This window comes from Equus asinus, chromosome 30, assembly GCF_041296235.1.
Source record: "Equus asinus isolate D_3611 breed Donkey chromosome 30, EquAss-T2T_v2, whole genome shotgun sequence".
Lineage (NCBI taxonomy): Eukaryota > Metazoa > Chordata > Mammalia > Perissodactyla > Equidae > Equus > Equus asinus.
In genome coordinates this window covers 5,022,767-5,040,160 of record NC_091819.1, presented here as the reverse complement: position 1 = coordinate 5,040,160, position 17,394 = coordinate 5,022,767, and the positions used below count along the sequence as shown (strand labels likewise).

The window sequence follows — 17,394 nt, the reverse complement described above, 5'->3', positions numbered from 1 at the left end:
TATGAGGAATAGTAATGGAGCTTATAAAAGCTCCTTGTTTTTATGCCATATTATCATGTCCATTCTTTTTAATTAAGTGGACTCATGGCAATTGAATTTCAACTTTTGAAATTTTTAAATAAAAATAAGAAATACATTTGTGGCGCTGGTTTGGGATTACTTTTGTTTATAATGGTCACATTTAAAAATCACTATAGTTTATTAAGATAGTAACTTCTATTTCCTGCTGCTAAAACAATATTGTTAGTGGTGAGTAAAAGAAATAGACACGAGATCAAATAAATGTTTCAGCCATTTTAACTAGTGTTCTGAAATAGTCATAATTACAAAAGCACAGCTTGAAAAATTATGTTTTACAATGTATGTGTTTTTATTTTTACATTTTAATTTAACTGGATTGTAATGGATCCTTTCAGTGGTCTAAATTTAGGCGTAAAAGATGTCAAGGGTGTATTCCTAATGTGGAATGTAGTGAAATTCCATCGTAAGGCACTTCACCCTACAATGAATTAATTTCCACTGTAGACATCTCACATCCTCGCAGGGCCCGTGAGAGCCAATGACTTTTTCTCACTATGACACTTGAGTCCACAATGAGGACACTTTCTTTGCCCAAATCCTGATATTATAGCGTTCCCCACTTGACTGTGTCCTTTACTTGTTTCCTAAGAAATCAGCTAAGTTTTATTATTTCAGCCTTTCAGGTGACATATAGACAACTTGCTTGCAAACAGAATTTAGGTGAGTCACAAGGCAGTAAGGACCAGGTCTATTGTTAGCTGCTTAGGCTTGTTCGGATGCTAAGTTGCCGGGTTAGGTTTGATCACCAATCGCCTCCTGCATCCTGGGAGCTCATCCGTGGTTCTCAGTCCTGATTACACATAGGCAATTATTACCCAGGGAGATGTGAAACAGAGATGCTCAGAGTCCACCTTCAGAAAGTCCAATTTAATTGATTGTAATGTATAGCTGGCGTTGGGAGCCAGAAACTAAGTTTATGTGAACTTAATTTGGAAACTTTTCTTGCACTATCCAACCACTTAGACACACAAGGAGGCCTGTTGACTTCAGTCCTACCTCATGGCTACCACTGTTTGTGGCAGCTCAGGCCAATTTAATGAGAAACCCAAAGAAAGTCTACGCAACCAAGGGAAATGCTGGAGTTGAGAAGGAGAGAAAAAGACCGTTAGCAATCAGCATGGATGCGCTCATGCTCTAGCTCAGCCTCGACCTCCTGATGAATCCTGGAAACTGTGTTACAATTTTCTGGCTGCGCTGTGCTACATCCAAATTTAGAGTGATCATAAAGAACCCGGCTTACAGGAAAAGGCCTGTGTTCCTCTGAGCAACAAAGTAAGAAAACGTAATAAATTTTAAAAGACAGAGAGGTAGGAGAGGAAAAAGAGCAGTAGCGCACAGAGAGAGGGTTCACGCTGCGGGAATCCTCGCTCTGTGCTCCTGCCGCGCTTCCTGAGCTTGATTCATGAACTGCGGAAATTGGCTCGGAGAGAGGCACCGAAGATGCCGGTGAGAGTCCGCCGTGCGTACGCAAAAACTCCAGTTTCAGCTGAAAGTAAACAGCTGCAAGCTTTCTAAAAAAAAAAAAATGAAAAGAATATTAGCTCTGAGCATGTGACTGCTTTTAGTTCAAGTTTATGCAATGAATCATTCTGTAATTGAGGTCTTCCTTAAAATTAGCTGGATTGACTAAGGAACGTTTTTCGCATTAAGATGCCTGCCATATGAGAAAAATAGGGCTACGAGAGGACAGGGAAAGACCTACTGGATGTATGACAAAGTGAAACAGTGTAGGAAAATAGTTTATTTCCTCTATTATAAAATAAATCTTTGGTATAAAAATAATCTCTTGGGAAATTAAAAAAAAACCCCACTACATTAAATTTACTTACTGATTGTGAAATGCATCTCTATTTCAGAAAGAAAAATATACGGAAAAATTCATTTTACATTCAAGAAAATGTGTTAGTATATGGAGACTACTTAGAAAACTAGTTAGTAGGTGGAGACTACTTAGAAAGCCATTGCAATACCAAGTGTAAGACATTAGGACCTGGCCCGGAAGAGTGACAACCAGCATGAAAGGGAAGGTACAAGGGTCATTATGAAGAAAACTCACTTGCCATTTATCAAAGCCAGAATATTTCCAGACTTATTTTACCCAAGGAAAACTTGAAACCTCTACTATGAAAAATAAGAATGCATTAAAACTTCAATTGCCGTTTCCAACTTAATGAACTTCTAATCTGTATGGTGGTTGAGTGCTTCTCAAACTTTAATATGCGTCAGACTGACTCGGACAGTTTATTAAAATAAAGTTTCTGATTCAATAGATTTGAGGTGAGGTCCAAGAATGTGCCTTTGTAACAAGTTCCCATGTGATGCAGAGACCACCCTCCGAGAAGCCAGTGATGTAGACAATTATGTGTATTTTCATGTGACATCCTTGACTCTTATTTTGCAAAGTTCATGAGACAAGGGAAAAAAATCAACAGAAAGTATATATATATATATACATATATGCACACACACACATACAGCTATAGTATTTATTGCTAATAATAGTTCTGGATAGATGATATGAATAAAAAATATTTGTTGAATTCATTTAGTCATTAATTTAGTCAACACACACACATATGTACTGAATTCCTCCAATGTGTCAGATATTGTTCCAGGTTCTGTAAATATAAGAATAAAGAAAAGTGATTTTAAAAAAGTTCCTTACATTCTAGAGGGAAGAGATAGACATGTATTAAATAACTAATAGATAAAACATAGAGTAGGCTGGGTGGTGATAAACACAGTGGAGGAGAGTAAAACAGAAAAAGAGGAATTTGGGGTTGAACTTTAGGTAGATTGACTAGGGAAGGCCTCACTGAGAAGATGACACATGAATCAAGTTCTAGAGAAGTGAGGAAGGGAGTCAGGAAAATGTCTGTGGAATAGCATTCCAGGCAGAGGAACAGCAGATGCAAAGGCCCTGAGGTAAAGAGTACTTGGAATGTTTCAGAAGCAGCAATGAGGTTGATGGGACTGGGGTGGAGGGAGCAAGGAGAGGAGACACAATGGGCTCAGACTATGGGGCTTGTGGACCATTGTAAGGACTTGGATTCTTCGTCGAAGTAAGATGGAAGTTGTCATAGAGTTTTGAGCGGAGGACTGTAATTATTTGACTTACTTTTTAACAAAATCTCTGCTTGTTAGATTGTGGATATAGTGAAGTGGGTGGGGGTGGTTAGGCTGGAATAGGGTGCCCCATGGAGATTAACACAATAACCCAAGTAGATGGACTATTATTTTACAGGAGAGAGCAAAAGAGAACGATCAAGTTTTAACAACAACACCTTCTTTTAATTCCCTTCAAAATTTAAGTTAGAAATTAACGCAGAAGGATAATGGATGACGCAAACAGGATGAGAGCGCACCTTCCCCGACCTGCTCTCTGCTGCCCTCTGGTGGGAGGTCTAGATTATTCAGGACAGGTGTGTCCAGACTATTTCTAGCAACAATGCCGCCTTCCTGACTAGTTTATATCAACCACATCGCCATGCAGTGTCTTTCACACGCACACCTGAAACTTATCCCACTTCTCTGCATTACATGATGGTTACTCATTTAAAATTTCCCATCAAACTTTCTCCTAATAATTTTTCGTGTTCTCCGAGTTTTCTCCAATAGTCTTCATCCTTTCTGATGCGTAAGTCTAAGAGGCGTGATGTAGCTAACTCTGACGCTGCCATTACACTGGCGTTTATCAAAGGCATAAGTTGAATTTCAGTCAATGTGGAGACTTGAATCTGGGCTTGATGTCCCATCTTTTATATATGTATATATATAAATATTTGCTTGAGGAACATTAGGCCTGAGTTAACATCTGTGCCAATCTTCCTCTGTTTGTACGTAGGACACTACCACAGCATGGCTGATGAGTGGTGTGTAGGGCCACTCCTGGGACCCGAACCTGTGAACCCCAGGTCGCTGAAGTGGAGCACACAAACCTAACGACTACACCACTGGGCCAACCTCTCTAAATATATTTTTGATTGACTAAATTACTTTGAAGGCATCTGTGATGAATCATATGGATAATTAAATAGTCCTGAAAACAAAAGTATTATATGTTATAAAATATAAGCTTATTTTGTGAGAAATAGTGTTATTTTTATCATTATTATTACCATTGTTATTGAAAATTTTTTACTGAAAGTATATTTCTGATTACAAAATTAATACAAAAAACATTTGGTGAACTTACATAAATTTATTTTGACTAATCATCAATAAATGGTCCACATTTATATAAATATACTCAATACATAAGACATCAGTTTAAAGAACACTTGAATACTGATTCTGTCAGCATCTACCTAGATATCTCAAATTTTACTCACCATATAATATGCCCATAACAAATATCTTTCAGATTCAAAAGGCAAATAATGGAGAACAGACAAGAGAGGAATTTTGAATTTCACAGATTGTATCTTTATTTTATCAAAGGAAAATGGTTGTTTTCCTATATGGTCTTAATTATGAAATTGATCATTTTTTGTGTTGTCGTAAAGAAAATTAAACACTTGTTCAGGTTTTTGCTTAGAACTAGGGCCATTTGAAATAGTTTTTATGAGGAAATGAAGTTTCTGGCTTTTGATGAATGTTTGTTGAATGAATACACAAAATAACAAATGTTATTCACTCAGCAAATATTTATCACACACTTGCAATGCCCTGGACATTGTGCTGGACCGTGGAGACATAAAGATGATGGAGACAAAATTTATCCCTGACAAAACGCTCACAGCTTATTCAGAAAGGAGGCAAGTAAACAAAAATTACAATCTCTCTCTGAACAGAGTGCTGAGGAAGCACAAAGAAAGGAGCCGACAATGGTGCTGAGAGTCAGGAAACGTTTCCTAGAGAAAGTGGGCTTTGAGCAGAGCAAAAGTGCATCTCTTTCAGGATGTCGCACTGAAATCTTTGTCCTCTGGCTGCATTTATTATTGTTATTGTGGGAATAATAACCAGCTAATAGCAAAGGGGAAGAATTTCGGAGATGTTTCAGTAAGGGTGATCGTCTCTTCCATCATGTTTGCATTGATAATTGGTTTGTGGTTTAGCAACTTGTTGTGAATGACATGCTCCATTTATCTTCCTGTATCTGACGACTTCTCTTAGTGCCCGCGTGGCCACGAGCAGGGTGGACGTGCAGGTCTGAGTGAGGAGGGGATGAGCTCAAAAACAGATAGTAAAACGAAGACTGGGTGTGATGGAGAGGCTGTGGAATTCAGCAGCAGGAGACAGGGATTCCAGGCCCAGCTTTGACGATTTCTAGTGGTTTGGTACTGATAAGTAACAATAGTTCTGCGCCTCTATTTTCTCATTCTAACATATGGATATAATAATATCAGCTAACTCTCAGGGTTATGGTGAGAAAAAAATGATTTAGTGAAAGTTTTTCATAAGCTATTTCAGGCTATGGAAATGCTGGTTGTCACTAATGTATTATCTTCAAATATTGCTGCTAGTAGCAGTGCTGTTGAAACCATGTTAACCTGTACTTTTTACGCTATCATTTTTTATATGTGAGTTGCTTTCTTTCTTGACTGTATTAGAACCATACTAAGGAATAGATCAATTGAGGTCATAATCTTTGTGCTCTATTTGTGAGTTTAAACTGGAATATTATGATATGTCTAGGCAAGAGTTTAATTTCTGAAACTGCCATATCATAAAATAAAGGATTTAAAAATTTATTGATATCATAACATTTCAAATATTCAGGAATAACAATGATTCTAATGAAAAGAAACACAGGAAAGATATTTTTATGATTAAAACATAATTATAGAAGTATCTAATGTATAATATTGGCATATTTAGGATAAAATGCAAATATTGCAATTTTCCTCTAATCATCCCAAGAAACTTATAAAATTAAGCAAGATATAAACCATTCATCAAAGTAGTGTTTTTTTCAAACACAGCATCTTGGAGACTCTGAAATGTGTTACTCTAACTTAAACTTGATATATATTTTATTTTTTACATTAAAAAATACACGTGCACATACAAGATATAAGCACTAGATTGAGGAAGTCGTGCCTACTGACTAGGAAAATAATACTTTAAAATCAATAATATCTGTGTACACGCTATGACATTTATGATGGGAATAAAGTGGGAGGAATAGCGTTTAGGGAGAATGCTCTAGATTTAGAGAAAGATGGCTGGAGGAGAGGTGGGAAGGGTGACTTGGTCAGAACTGGGAGAAGCAGTAGGGCGGGCAGAGTAGACTATGTCCACACACGGACAGCTGTGCTCCGGAAAATACTGTTGGGTACAAAAAGCGCAAGAACTCTCTCCCTATTCTCCGCCCTGAGGGCTGACAGAAGGAGCCTTTCTTTTCTCTTCCTGGAACCAGTTCTAGCCTCCATGAATATTCTGGAAAGATGAGGATGAAACAGTGTCACGAACATTCTTACACTTTCACTGATGATAAAAAAAGAAAGGACAAAATATGACAAAGATTAAGAAAACTAGCAAAAAACATTTAATATTGAAGGCAGAGGTTATTTTAGTTGTCTCTCAGTGAAAGTATAACTTGTAGAAACACAAAAAGATTTGGATAACTACAATAACAAAGTAATAGAATTTGACAGATAAATAAAACAGGGCATGCTACTCGTGAGCGTGTCTTGTGGTTTAGGGTACCCGGGGGTCTGGAAGAGTTCAAAGGTCATGAAAACACAAAGCATCTGCCTGATTCCAAGCCCTACCTACTCAAAGGAGCCAAGTCCACCTGATGGCAGGTCTGGCAGGAACTCCCATGCCTCGTTAGGGCTGCACAGGGCAGGCTGGCCTGGGGGTCCTCCAATAAGAAGCTTTGGGAAACTCACTGGTCACTGAAGCCCTAAGGAGAGGCTGAGTGCCTGGAGCAGACTCTTGTGGGAATAATAAAATATTAATAATACTTACAAATAATTATTGTAAAATAAATGTTACATAATAAAAGAATAAACCTATTTTCATATTTCATCTGAATTAATTCATTTATAATTACATTGATTTCATACACACCGTTAAAGAAAAATTCTGCAACTAAAACATAACACAACACTAAGACACTGTTGACTGCAGAGTGCATCATAGTTCCTGGATGTTTAAAATATGAGGGAGAAAAGAGCAGTCTTTGAATTGATGAAATTCAATCATCCTTCAGAGATGAATTCTAGGCTTGTAAAGTCTCCTTTAAGTGAATAGTTTTTAAAGTGTATTTTATTTCTTTTTGGTATCCTTAGAAAAGATGTGTCTAAATGCATGAGCTAGGAATCTTACTGGATAAAAACCCAAAGATGTTCCCACTGAAAAGAAAAAATCCTGCTTTAATCTCTCCCAGCATCTTGCTGATCATTATTGTGCCTGTTTGACACTATTAATCAGAGAAGGAAGTCATCCAGCCTCTTTTCATTGCTCTAGGATGTTAAAAAGATTCTAACCGTGATATACAGGAGGAGAACACACTGTAAATCTGTAGCTGTAAAGGAAACCGGGGCTCCAGCACCCCTTTGCACTGATGCTTGGTCTGGACTTGCTCTGATAACTGTTGTGATTGATACACCATACATCATTCCTTAAAGAACCCAGAAATAGCGTATATAATCCTTATTCAAAAGGAAGCTATTACACATAGAAGCCTGTTAGACATTAAATATATGAGGTGGACTCAAACTTAGGATGATAACGCAAAGCTAGAGTACAATTACTTCCAAAGCATGGCTCTGAAGATAATGAGAAAGGTGTTCAGAGTGGTCAATCAACGCCACACTGCATGCACCGTGCACTCTCCCCCCGCCAGAATGAGCGATGAGGACAGCATCAGTGACAAGACCTGCTCCAGGCTGATAACGTATGATGCGCGTTATCTTGTGGCACAGACTGTTAACATTGACCTCTAATTGCTGAAAGATGCATATTGAGGTGCAAAATCTCTAAATACTGATCAGAAGTTCAGGGCACAATCATTCAGAGACAATGTTTTGTTTTAAACATTTGCCAAAGCCATAAATTTGACTTTATGGCTCTTGATTTAGAGTGGGCTCAGGCTTGTAGAAGCATTAAGAAGATCTGTCCTCGCAGACCATATCGCCTGGTGGGAGAGATGCTGCATTATTCCAAAGCTGTGACTCAATCATTTGTTCAAAATTCATCGAGCATTTCCTGTGTTCCAGAATATGAGCTAAATGCCACAGATATTCGTGTTAAGGACAAAGACTTTGACGTAAAAAAGCTCATAATTTTGTAGATAAAATGGACAAATAAGCAGTTGCAGTAAAATATAATGCATACTTTTATATTACAGGGAAGTAAGAGAGTACAGTGCAATGTCACCTAAGGCAGGTATAAGTGGTTAAGTATAGTTTCCAGGATCATGTGATAGTGGAACTCAATCTTTGGGAGCTAGTTAGAATTAGCCAGGGGAAGCAGGGAGAGAGAAGTGGGGCATCATAAGTAAGGGGAACACCTGTGTGCAGCCTGGAGGTATGAGAGGCCTGGAGCTGCAAGAACGTCATTGTAGGTGGTGCCAGTAGAATCCACATCTTTTAGAAGCTTTGCTGGCGTTCCCAGGCAATTCTGCTCTATCCTGGAGACAAGCGGGAACTATGTAAAAAATGTACACAGGCACTGGTATAATCAGATTTGTATTTTATAAAGATCACTCTCAGAATTGTAGAGAGATTTGTAAGAGGGAAGCCAGTAACGATGAGACCAGCTGAGAGATGGTGAGAGTCTAAAAACTCTGTGGCAGCAATGGGCGTGGCAGCTTAGATCCATTTCCAAGGAAGAAATGACAGGATTTGGTCACTAAATAGAATGTGGGAAATAATAACAAGTAAGATGATAATAACTCCTAGAAATCTGGCTTGGGTGATCTGGATGATGATCCCATTCACTGAGAAGAGAGTTTGGCAGTGATGGGGTATAGAGACTCAGAGAGGGTAGATCGAGGAGAGAGAGCTTGTATTTGGGATTGTAGAATGATGCCTGGGAGTGAGTTGGGAAGACATCCTATAGACAGCTGGATTCCGAAGGGTGGTCTGGCCAAAGTTACAGACTGCTAACGTAGACCTTACAGGAAAAATCTGCTTCCTGATTTCCATTACTGTGGTCACCTGCTTCTCTACCCGTAGTCTTTTCTCAAACACAAGTATATAAAACATTTTCTATTTTTTTCCAATACACACTTAATCCCTTGGCCTTTGCCAGGACTTGGCATTTGTCTGATGAAGCCACATTCTACACAAAGCTTACTAAAGGGTTCCTCTCGCCTTGATTCTCAGGGATAGGAGGAAAGGTTGGTTTTCTCATTGAGCCCACTGCACCTGAGAGACCACTGGCTCATCACTTACCACTTACACTACTCTTTTCTATTCCTTGTGAGCAATTACTTATGAACCTCCAAGATACTCCCAGTATCCTCAATGACTTCTCCTCTTTCCCAGCCAACTTCCTCACATTCAGTTCAACTCAGCAAACTGTTGGACACCTGCTACTGGGCAGGTGTTTGCAAGACACTGAGGATGGACATCCTTGAAGAACATGATGCATTGGTCTGTGGTGTAGCATCGTGGCTAAGAGCACAGGCTCTGAATTCAGACTGACTAGAATCTAAAGTGGCTCTATCATTCTCTTACTTTTTGATCTGCATCAAATCTCTTAACTTCTCTGTACTTCAGTTTCATCATGAATAAAATGGGCATAATAAAAGTACCTCATGGGTAATTTTTTGAAGATTAAACAAAATGAAATCAAATATGTAAAATGCTTAGCCGATTACATCATGTGAAATAAGCTCTCAATGAATGTCGGCTATTATCAGCAATAACAAGAAAGGATCATTGTCTTCAAAGCAGTTGTTGGAGATAAGCAAGTAACAAAAAATTAAAATTAAATTAAAATAAAATTTAAAAATATAAAGCTGGTAGTGCTATGAAAACACAAGAGGATGGAACCAGTGAAGAAATCAGGGAAGACTTCCAGGAGGAGGAGACATTCAATTTAAATCTTAAATGGTGACTTCATCAGATGGACGAGTGGCAAAGAAATTTCCAGAGAGAGATCAGTGCTTCCAAATTCTTGGAAGCGTAGAGGTGTATGGCAGTTTTGAGAAAGCAAATGCTTTGATATGACTGGAATATAGAGTGATGACAGAATTGGGATGGGAAATGAAACTGGAAATATTTTTCAAAGGGTTTTAAATACAACAATAAGAAGTTTTCACTTTATCCACACCCAAAGGGGAGCTATTTCAGAATTTCATGGACCGCACTTTTAGAATTTCTTGAGCTTATTTTCAGTGACCACCATCTCTACTCCACTGTAGCCATACAGATATACGAACTCAAGTGAGACCCACTCATCATTCAAAATTCTCACCACCACCTGAGCTTCTCATTTTTTAGCTTCTGTTGAACTCTTACTTGATCTGTAGCAGAATCTCAGTCATAATGGCCTCTCCAGACTCATACCGTCCATCACTCCTCTATCTTGACATCTCCTTAGCAAGCCTGGACTTCATGGGGAGCTTGTCTGCCTCTACTGTTCTCCAAACCTTCTTGTCCTTGACCTACAATTATTACTTTGTAATTTTCCAGCCCTGGAAAGCCCCACTGACTACTTTCTTTTCTCCTAATTTAAAACCTATTGATCCACCTCAGCTATTTATTATCTAATTTTAGTTATATATTTATGATGGCTCAGCATCTATTTATATGTCAGTTGTAGATTTTTGTATTAATATAATGGCTGCTCCAAATTTTTCTGGTCTCTAGCTCGTATGCTCAGCATGGCATCTATATTTAACTGAATTTGAAGCTATTCCAAATTCCCTTTAAGAGTTATCTTTGCTTTCAATAATTTCTCAAATATTTTAAGATTTTATCTACCCTGAGGAATTGAGGAAGGAATACAGGAAATAAAGAACAAACAGACTATAGGTAATACCCATCATTCATTGAGCATTAACTATATCCAACCTCAGAATTAACAGTGGCAGAGCAGAGTTCAGTCCTGGGTGTCTGTCTATAAAATCCATGTGCTCTCTATTCTTCCATGATGAATGTCAAAGGAAAAGGGGAAGAAGGGAAGTAATAGTAATAGGTACAATTTTTATAATTCCTTAACTCAACAATATATAAAAAAGTAAGTATTTCACTTAGAGGAAGCATTTGGCTGCTTTGCATGCTTCAACAAGCATTCTCTATAAAACTATTTCATTTCCATCCACCCAGATCCTATGTAGTTTTCTCTGTCCTGTCATTCTGTGCTATGTTGGCTTTGGAACCATGTGTGGTCTGATGTGTTTCCAAAGTTGTAGAAGGAAAATGAGATGCTCTTTCCTGGGATCCCAGCACTTATCTAGGGTTCTATCAAATTCCCAACATGCCTAAGGTGGGGTGAGGAGAAAGGGGCTTCTACTCCAGCTTCCATTTGGCTGTATCTTTGACTCTCTGCTTCTCTCCTTTCACCTGGGGGTTACAGTTCTGCTTGCTTGAATATTCTGCTCAAATGTTTCCTATCTTAGGAAATCCTTCCTCTCTGTGTATCAATCAGGATTTGGTCAGGAAAAAAATGGTCATTTTATGTATTTCAGATATAAAGAGTTTAACTTAGGAATTAAGGGCTGGTACACAGAACAGGCTACATAATTTGTGGGCCCTAATGCAAAATAAAAATTCACGGTCTTTTGTTAGAAAATCATTAAGAATTTCAAGATGGTGCAGGAAGAATATAAAACCAGACAGGGAATCTATTATGGGTTGAATTGTGTCCCGCCTCATATTCCTATGTTGAAGTTCTAACTCTTTTGTTGAATTCCCTCAGATGTGACTTTATTTGGAAATGGGGTTGTTGCAGATGTTAAGATAAGGTCCTACTGGAGTAGATTGGGCCCCTAATCTGATATGACTTGTTTCCTTATAAAAAGGGGAAATTTGGACGCATACACACACCTCCGAAGAACACTATGTGAAGATGAAGACAGAAACTGGGGGGATGCTTCTTTAGGCCAAGGAATGCCAAAGACAGAGGCATGGAATAGCTCCTTCTTCACAGCCCTCTGAGGGAACCAATCCTGATGACACCTTCATCTCAGACTTGTAGCCTCAAAACTATGAGGCAACAAATTTCTGTGGTTTAAGCCACTCCGTTTCTGGTAATCTGCTACAGAACTCTAGTAAACTGATACAGAGTCCTGATATGCAGGGTCCTGCAGAGGTCACGTGCCATGAAACCCATGAAGTTGGCCCTGTTTGTACACAGTAGGTAGAGATGAGGGCGAGGAATTCAAAGAAGTTGCCAGGAAAGATCTCGGTCCAACGCACCAAAAGGGGAGGTTTTTAAAAGCTCCTATGAAGGTGCTGCAATTCTGAAGGGTCTCTGGGAAGTTTCCAACTTTCCCATTCTACAGCGGTGGACTGAATGATTCTCCAGACTCCTTAGGAAGTTGCTTTGAATCACATCCGCCCACGTGTGGGGCTCATCTGAGCAATCTCGAGAGAATCATGGCTTCTCTTCCACCTTCCAGTTCTAGAAGTGACTCATTGGCAAACTCAAACCGTCAACCATTTGGGGAAGGAGATTTAGGAGAATGTATTTCCTGGTGTCTCTGTGATGCAGAGGAGATCTTCTTAGTAAGAGGCGATAGCAATGCTACACTGGCAGTAGATGACCCGGCATATGTGCACGGACACGTTGTGCACTTAAAGCTAGTATTTTGATATCACTCTTCTTGGATTCTAACATGACAGCCTTCCCCATCAGGCAATGGTGACTTTTGACTAGATATCTAGGTTAGGATGGGGTTTGGGAGGAGGGCAGGAACACTCCTGGCCCTTCTCTTACACCTTAGGGATATAAAGTGGAGATATTCATTGAAGCAAACTCTTCTCACGTCAGTTCATATGATCTTTCCACATAAGGAAAAAGAATGAGGAAAAGAAGTATGATGTAGCAAGTAAGAAAGGAGAAGAAAAGAGAGTGAAAGAGAAAGGAGGAAGTGGAAAGGTAAGAGAATCAAGCCATGAACCTTTGAAGAGGCAAGAGGAGAATCCAGAGAGTGCATTGTCAAGAGAACCAAGATGAGGTGGAGTGGCTTTTGGCTTTAAATTGATTATGTCTTATAGAAGATGAAAAAGAACACTCTTCGATTATTTGTCAGGAATATTTCTTCTCTGCCAAAGCCAGTGGGTAAACTTAGGAATCTCTCATCTTTTCATCCTTTTACTGAATACTTTAGGGAAATACTTTAGGCATGTAATTCTAATCCTTCTTCGAAATTTATATTTTTAAAAATACTTGGTTGTCAGAACATTTCTGAACTTCTTTTGACAGTTGAGTAGTTCAGAGTAGATCTACCCCTGTCAGTCACAAACTAGTGACCTGACAGCTCAGGTGACTTATGTTCATGTGGAGATGCCGCTGTGGTTATTAGCACAGTCTTAGTTATGGTGAATCACCAGAGCTATGAAATCAGAGGAATTTTTTCCCCTGTCCTGTACATTTTTCTTTTGATGTAGAGTTCCTCTTATCCTGTGTTTTTTTTTTCTTACCCTTTCTGTTTTCTTTTTTTTCATAAAGAACTATTAACCAATTCCAACAGATTGGTTTCATTCCTGAGTGAATTTTTGTAAAAGAATTTTACAATTAAGAATTTCCTATTTCTTAGAGAATCCGCCACAGAAGTGCTACTCGCTGTAACTGCATTCACTTTCTGTTGCTACATGGACGTAATGACACGGTGCTATACTTAATAACGCTAGTCACAAAATCAATATTTCCAGATAGAATGGCCCAAACCATTCAGGTACTCTTTTGAAGGTCGATTAATTGCATATATTTAAGGGCTGTAAGTACGTGGCAGTAAACATCCAAATGTAAATCATAGTATCCAGATGTTTTATCTCTGAAGCCAAGCATCTGGAAATACAAAAACATCTGGATGGCGGACTGTACTTAGCATTTTTCATCCAACTATTTTGGCATCACACACACTCAGACCAAATCCCTTTTGTCTATATCACTAGCAGTGATAAGCTGCAATAAGAATCATGTTGCTAAGTACTATTAAGAGTAGTACAAATAAATCACCCCAAAGTAAATAGTTGTTTGACCTGAAATTATCTCTAAGCTATTGAAACACATTCTTTTATGTTCATCAGGGTCATCTTAAAGACAAAATGTTTGAACTACAACCTATAAGTGGAGCTGCAGTCTTTAAAATAATGGTTTATAAGGTATTTCTTAAGCATTAGGAAGTAATCTGGGTGTATATCAGATGACTATATAGATTTTGTTCGAATTATGAAAAAAATTCAGAAGTGTTAACAAGCTTTAAACCATTGATTTGGCTTTATATGTTAACACTTTCCAGCAAATATGTATGAATAAAATACCAAAGGACGTAATCCAATGGCATATAGGCAAAGGCACTCTGAAAAAGTGGATTGATAAAAAACTGAACTAGAAGACAGGCATTGCAGAAACACTGTCATTTACTAGCTCTGAGGCACAGGAAAGTCAGCGGACCTTAAATGTGTTGGGATGAGATAGAAGAATGCATGTGAAATCACCATGACCTGTCCCGCAGACAGTGGGTGTTTAATAAGTGCCAATCGCCCTCCACTCAGAGAGCACTATGGGAATCCACGTCGACCTGGGTGACCACAGTTCACTCTGTTTAAGGTCATAGTTGGTCAGTGTCATTTTAGGGGAGGTAATTTGTAACTTACGGTTACTGAGTACTAACACATTATAGTTTTAGTTGCTATGTATGTTGAAAAATATTTATAGGAAAAAAATTTAAAGAGTTTATCATTTTTGTCTTCCATACATTCTTGAAAATTGGAAGAGGTATCTATTATTGCATTATTTGACATGGCAGAAATGAATATGTTAAAGCATTGCTGAAAAGCCGTTTCAGAGAGAGAACCAGAATGAGAACGCAGGTCTTCAGAGCTTCTTCCCTGGACCCAACTGGTGCCAAGTAAACAGATATGGAAAATCTCATTCACAGACTGGATAAGAAAGAGCCAGGCTTCAAACAGCAGGCCATTTACCTAGCAACAAATACTAATCCACAACTTTCCATTCTTACCGATATCAAATTTAATTTTAAGTTTTTTTCTTCTCAAAAAAGCACTCAGATTTAATATGCTGGCATCCCTTTTAACGTAGGTATTGGTAGAATCCAGTCACAGCTGTAAACGGCAGGTGGCATTTTCTATCAGGAAAGGGGCACAAAATCAAACCACTAGCAACTTCTGAGCTATGCAAAAATCCCTCAGTCTCATTTTAATACATAATTTATTATTCCAGGTTATAAGCACAGAAATAAAGATGGATAAACATAGACATTCCCCCCTTTTGTGTCTTTTAAAACCTATATGTAAATTTGATCATTGTATATCAAATATTACTTTGGCAGATTCGGTAGGGTAGTTTCTTACCTCAGTGTGACTAATTTTTCAAATCTTGAGCTTATTTTGCTTAGTAAATAATCTTCATCTACTATTTTTGGAGGGAGAAATATAGATTTTTTTAAATATAACATTACTTTAAAATGAAATAGCTTCTAATAATAGCACAAAATCAGTTTAAATCACAAACTTATTTTCTATTTGCAAGTAGTATTTTACAACACTACAGAAAATTTAAATTTTAAAATATCTATGCAAAAGGAACACTTAAGGAAATAATTGCACATCATATTTGTACAATAAATGTTTGTGGAAAGAACAAGTATAGCTTTTTTTCTCTAGCAAATGCTTACTATGTACCAAGTACTGTTATAAGCACTTTAGAATACATCACATTTATAATAATAATCCTATGAGGTTGTTACAACTATTTTTCCAATTTTCAGGTGAGGAAACTTAGCTTTGCAAAGGTTAAGGAAGTTGCTCAAGGTCAAACAGCCAGCATGTGGCTGTGCCAAGGTCCCAAGATCCATTTGGCTTTGAAATCTGACCTTCTACTCACTGTACTATATGATGCCTAACTAAACTAAGTGTTTAAAAATAATTTAAAAACATGGATCAGTCCCTTTTAGGCTTCCAACAAAAGTACAGTTAACAGTGACTTTGTTCTAAAAATGTCTTGTTTCCATAGACTGAAAAGTCACAAGCTGTTGTATACAATAGTCCTTTGTACATAACAGCTGCTCTGCTTTTTGAAACTCCCCACAAGCATGCCAAAAAGTTAATATCAATTACAATGAAGGAGGAAAATTATTTTGAGTAGCATAACATTTGACAAGAGCTTTGGTAAATAAAGCATTGCGAAAGACCTAGAATATTAACACTTCGCTAAAACTTTTCCTTTTTTCCTGTGCTGACTTTTTTACAAGGTGTCAACTGTGAAATGGAAATTGATGAATGTTGGTCCCAGCCCTGCCTAAATGGTGCAACTTGTCAGGATGCTCTGGGGGCTTATTTCTGTGCCTGCACCCCTGGATTTCTTGGTGATCACTGTGAACTCAACGTTGACGAGTGTGCCAGTCAGCCGTGTCTCCATGGAGGGCTATGTGTGGATGGAAGCAACAGGTAAGTTTTCTCCTCCATGCGATGATTGGCTCAGAGAGAACTCATTGACCAAGGACTATTTGGAGAATTTGGAGATCTCACACCCTTAGCTTAAAATTTTTAGATGACTTTATACTTTAAATGATGAAAGGTTGTAACCTTCAGATCTTACTAAAAAATGCATCCTTCAGAGGTCATCTGTCCCAATGGTGAGGATCTTCCAATTCACGTTTGTAAAAGTTTAGAACTGCTTATATTACAGAAAAATGGTGGCTTATCAATTCCATGAAATAAACATGTTGAAGATAGCAAAGGGGTGAAAACAAAGCTAGAGATTCTTCTATATGTGAATATAAGGTTGTATCTATGTGATAAGAAGCATAAAAATAGTGGTGAAAAATCGATCCTTTAGGAATTTTATATAAACACTGATGGAAAGGGAAGTGATCTTAAATTAATTTTATCTTGAATTTCCAGGTGTTTGGGGGAATTCAATGAATACTTTTGAGAAAGCAAAATGGTGAGACGTAGCCATGTGATTCTGCTCCAAATCAGATTCAATCATTGGCTTTTCGGTCAAAAATAACAATAAATTACACATTAATATGATGGAGATAAATTTGGATAATGGTAATTGAAATTCATATCAAATATTTTGAAAAGAACTTTCTAGTACTTATTTAAACCACATGTAGTGAGTTATCAGATGCATAACAGTTTTTAATAGCATCATCACTTAGCGTCTTGTTGGATCCTTCAACAGCTCAGTGGAAGGCAAGATGGGCATTACTGTTCC

General features: G+C 38.0%; 1 protein-coding gene across 1 annotated transcript in view; it reads left to right on the top strand.

The window, feature by feature from the left end:
- The window catches only part of CRB1 (crumbs cell polarity complex component 1), a 199,063-nt gene that overhangs the window by 59,651 nt on the left and 122,018 nt on the right, over positions 1-17,394 (top strand). The window contains exon 3 of the mRNA XM_014829037.3: positions 16,424-16,619. Coding sequence (XP_014684523.3) covers positions 16,424-16,619 — 196 coding nt within the window. The remainder of the gene's footprint in view (positions 1-16,423; positions 16,620-17,394) is intronic.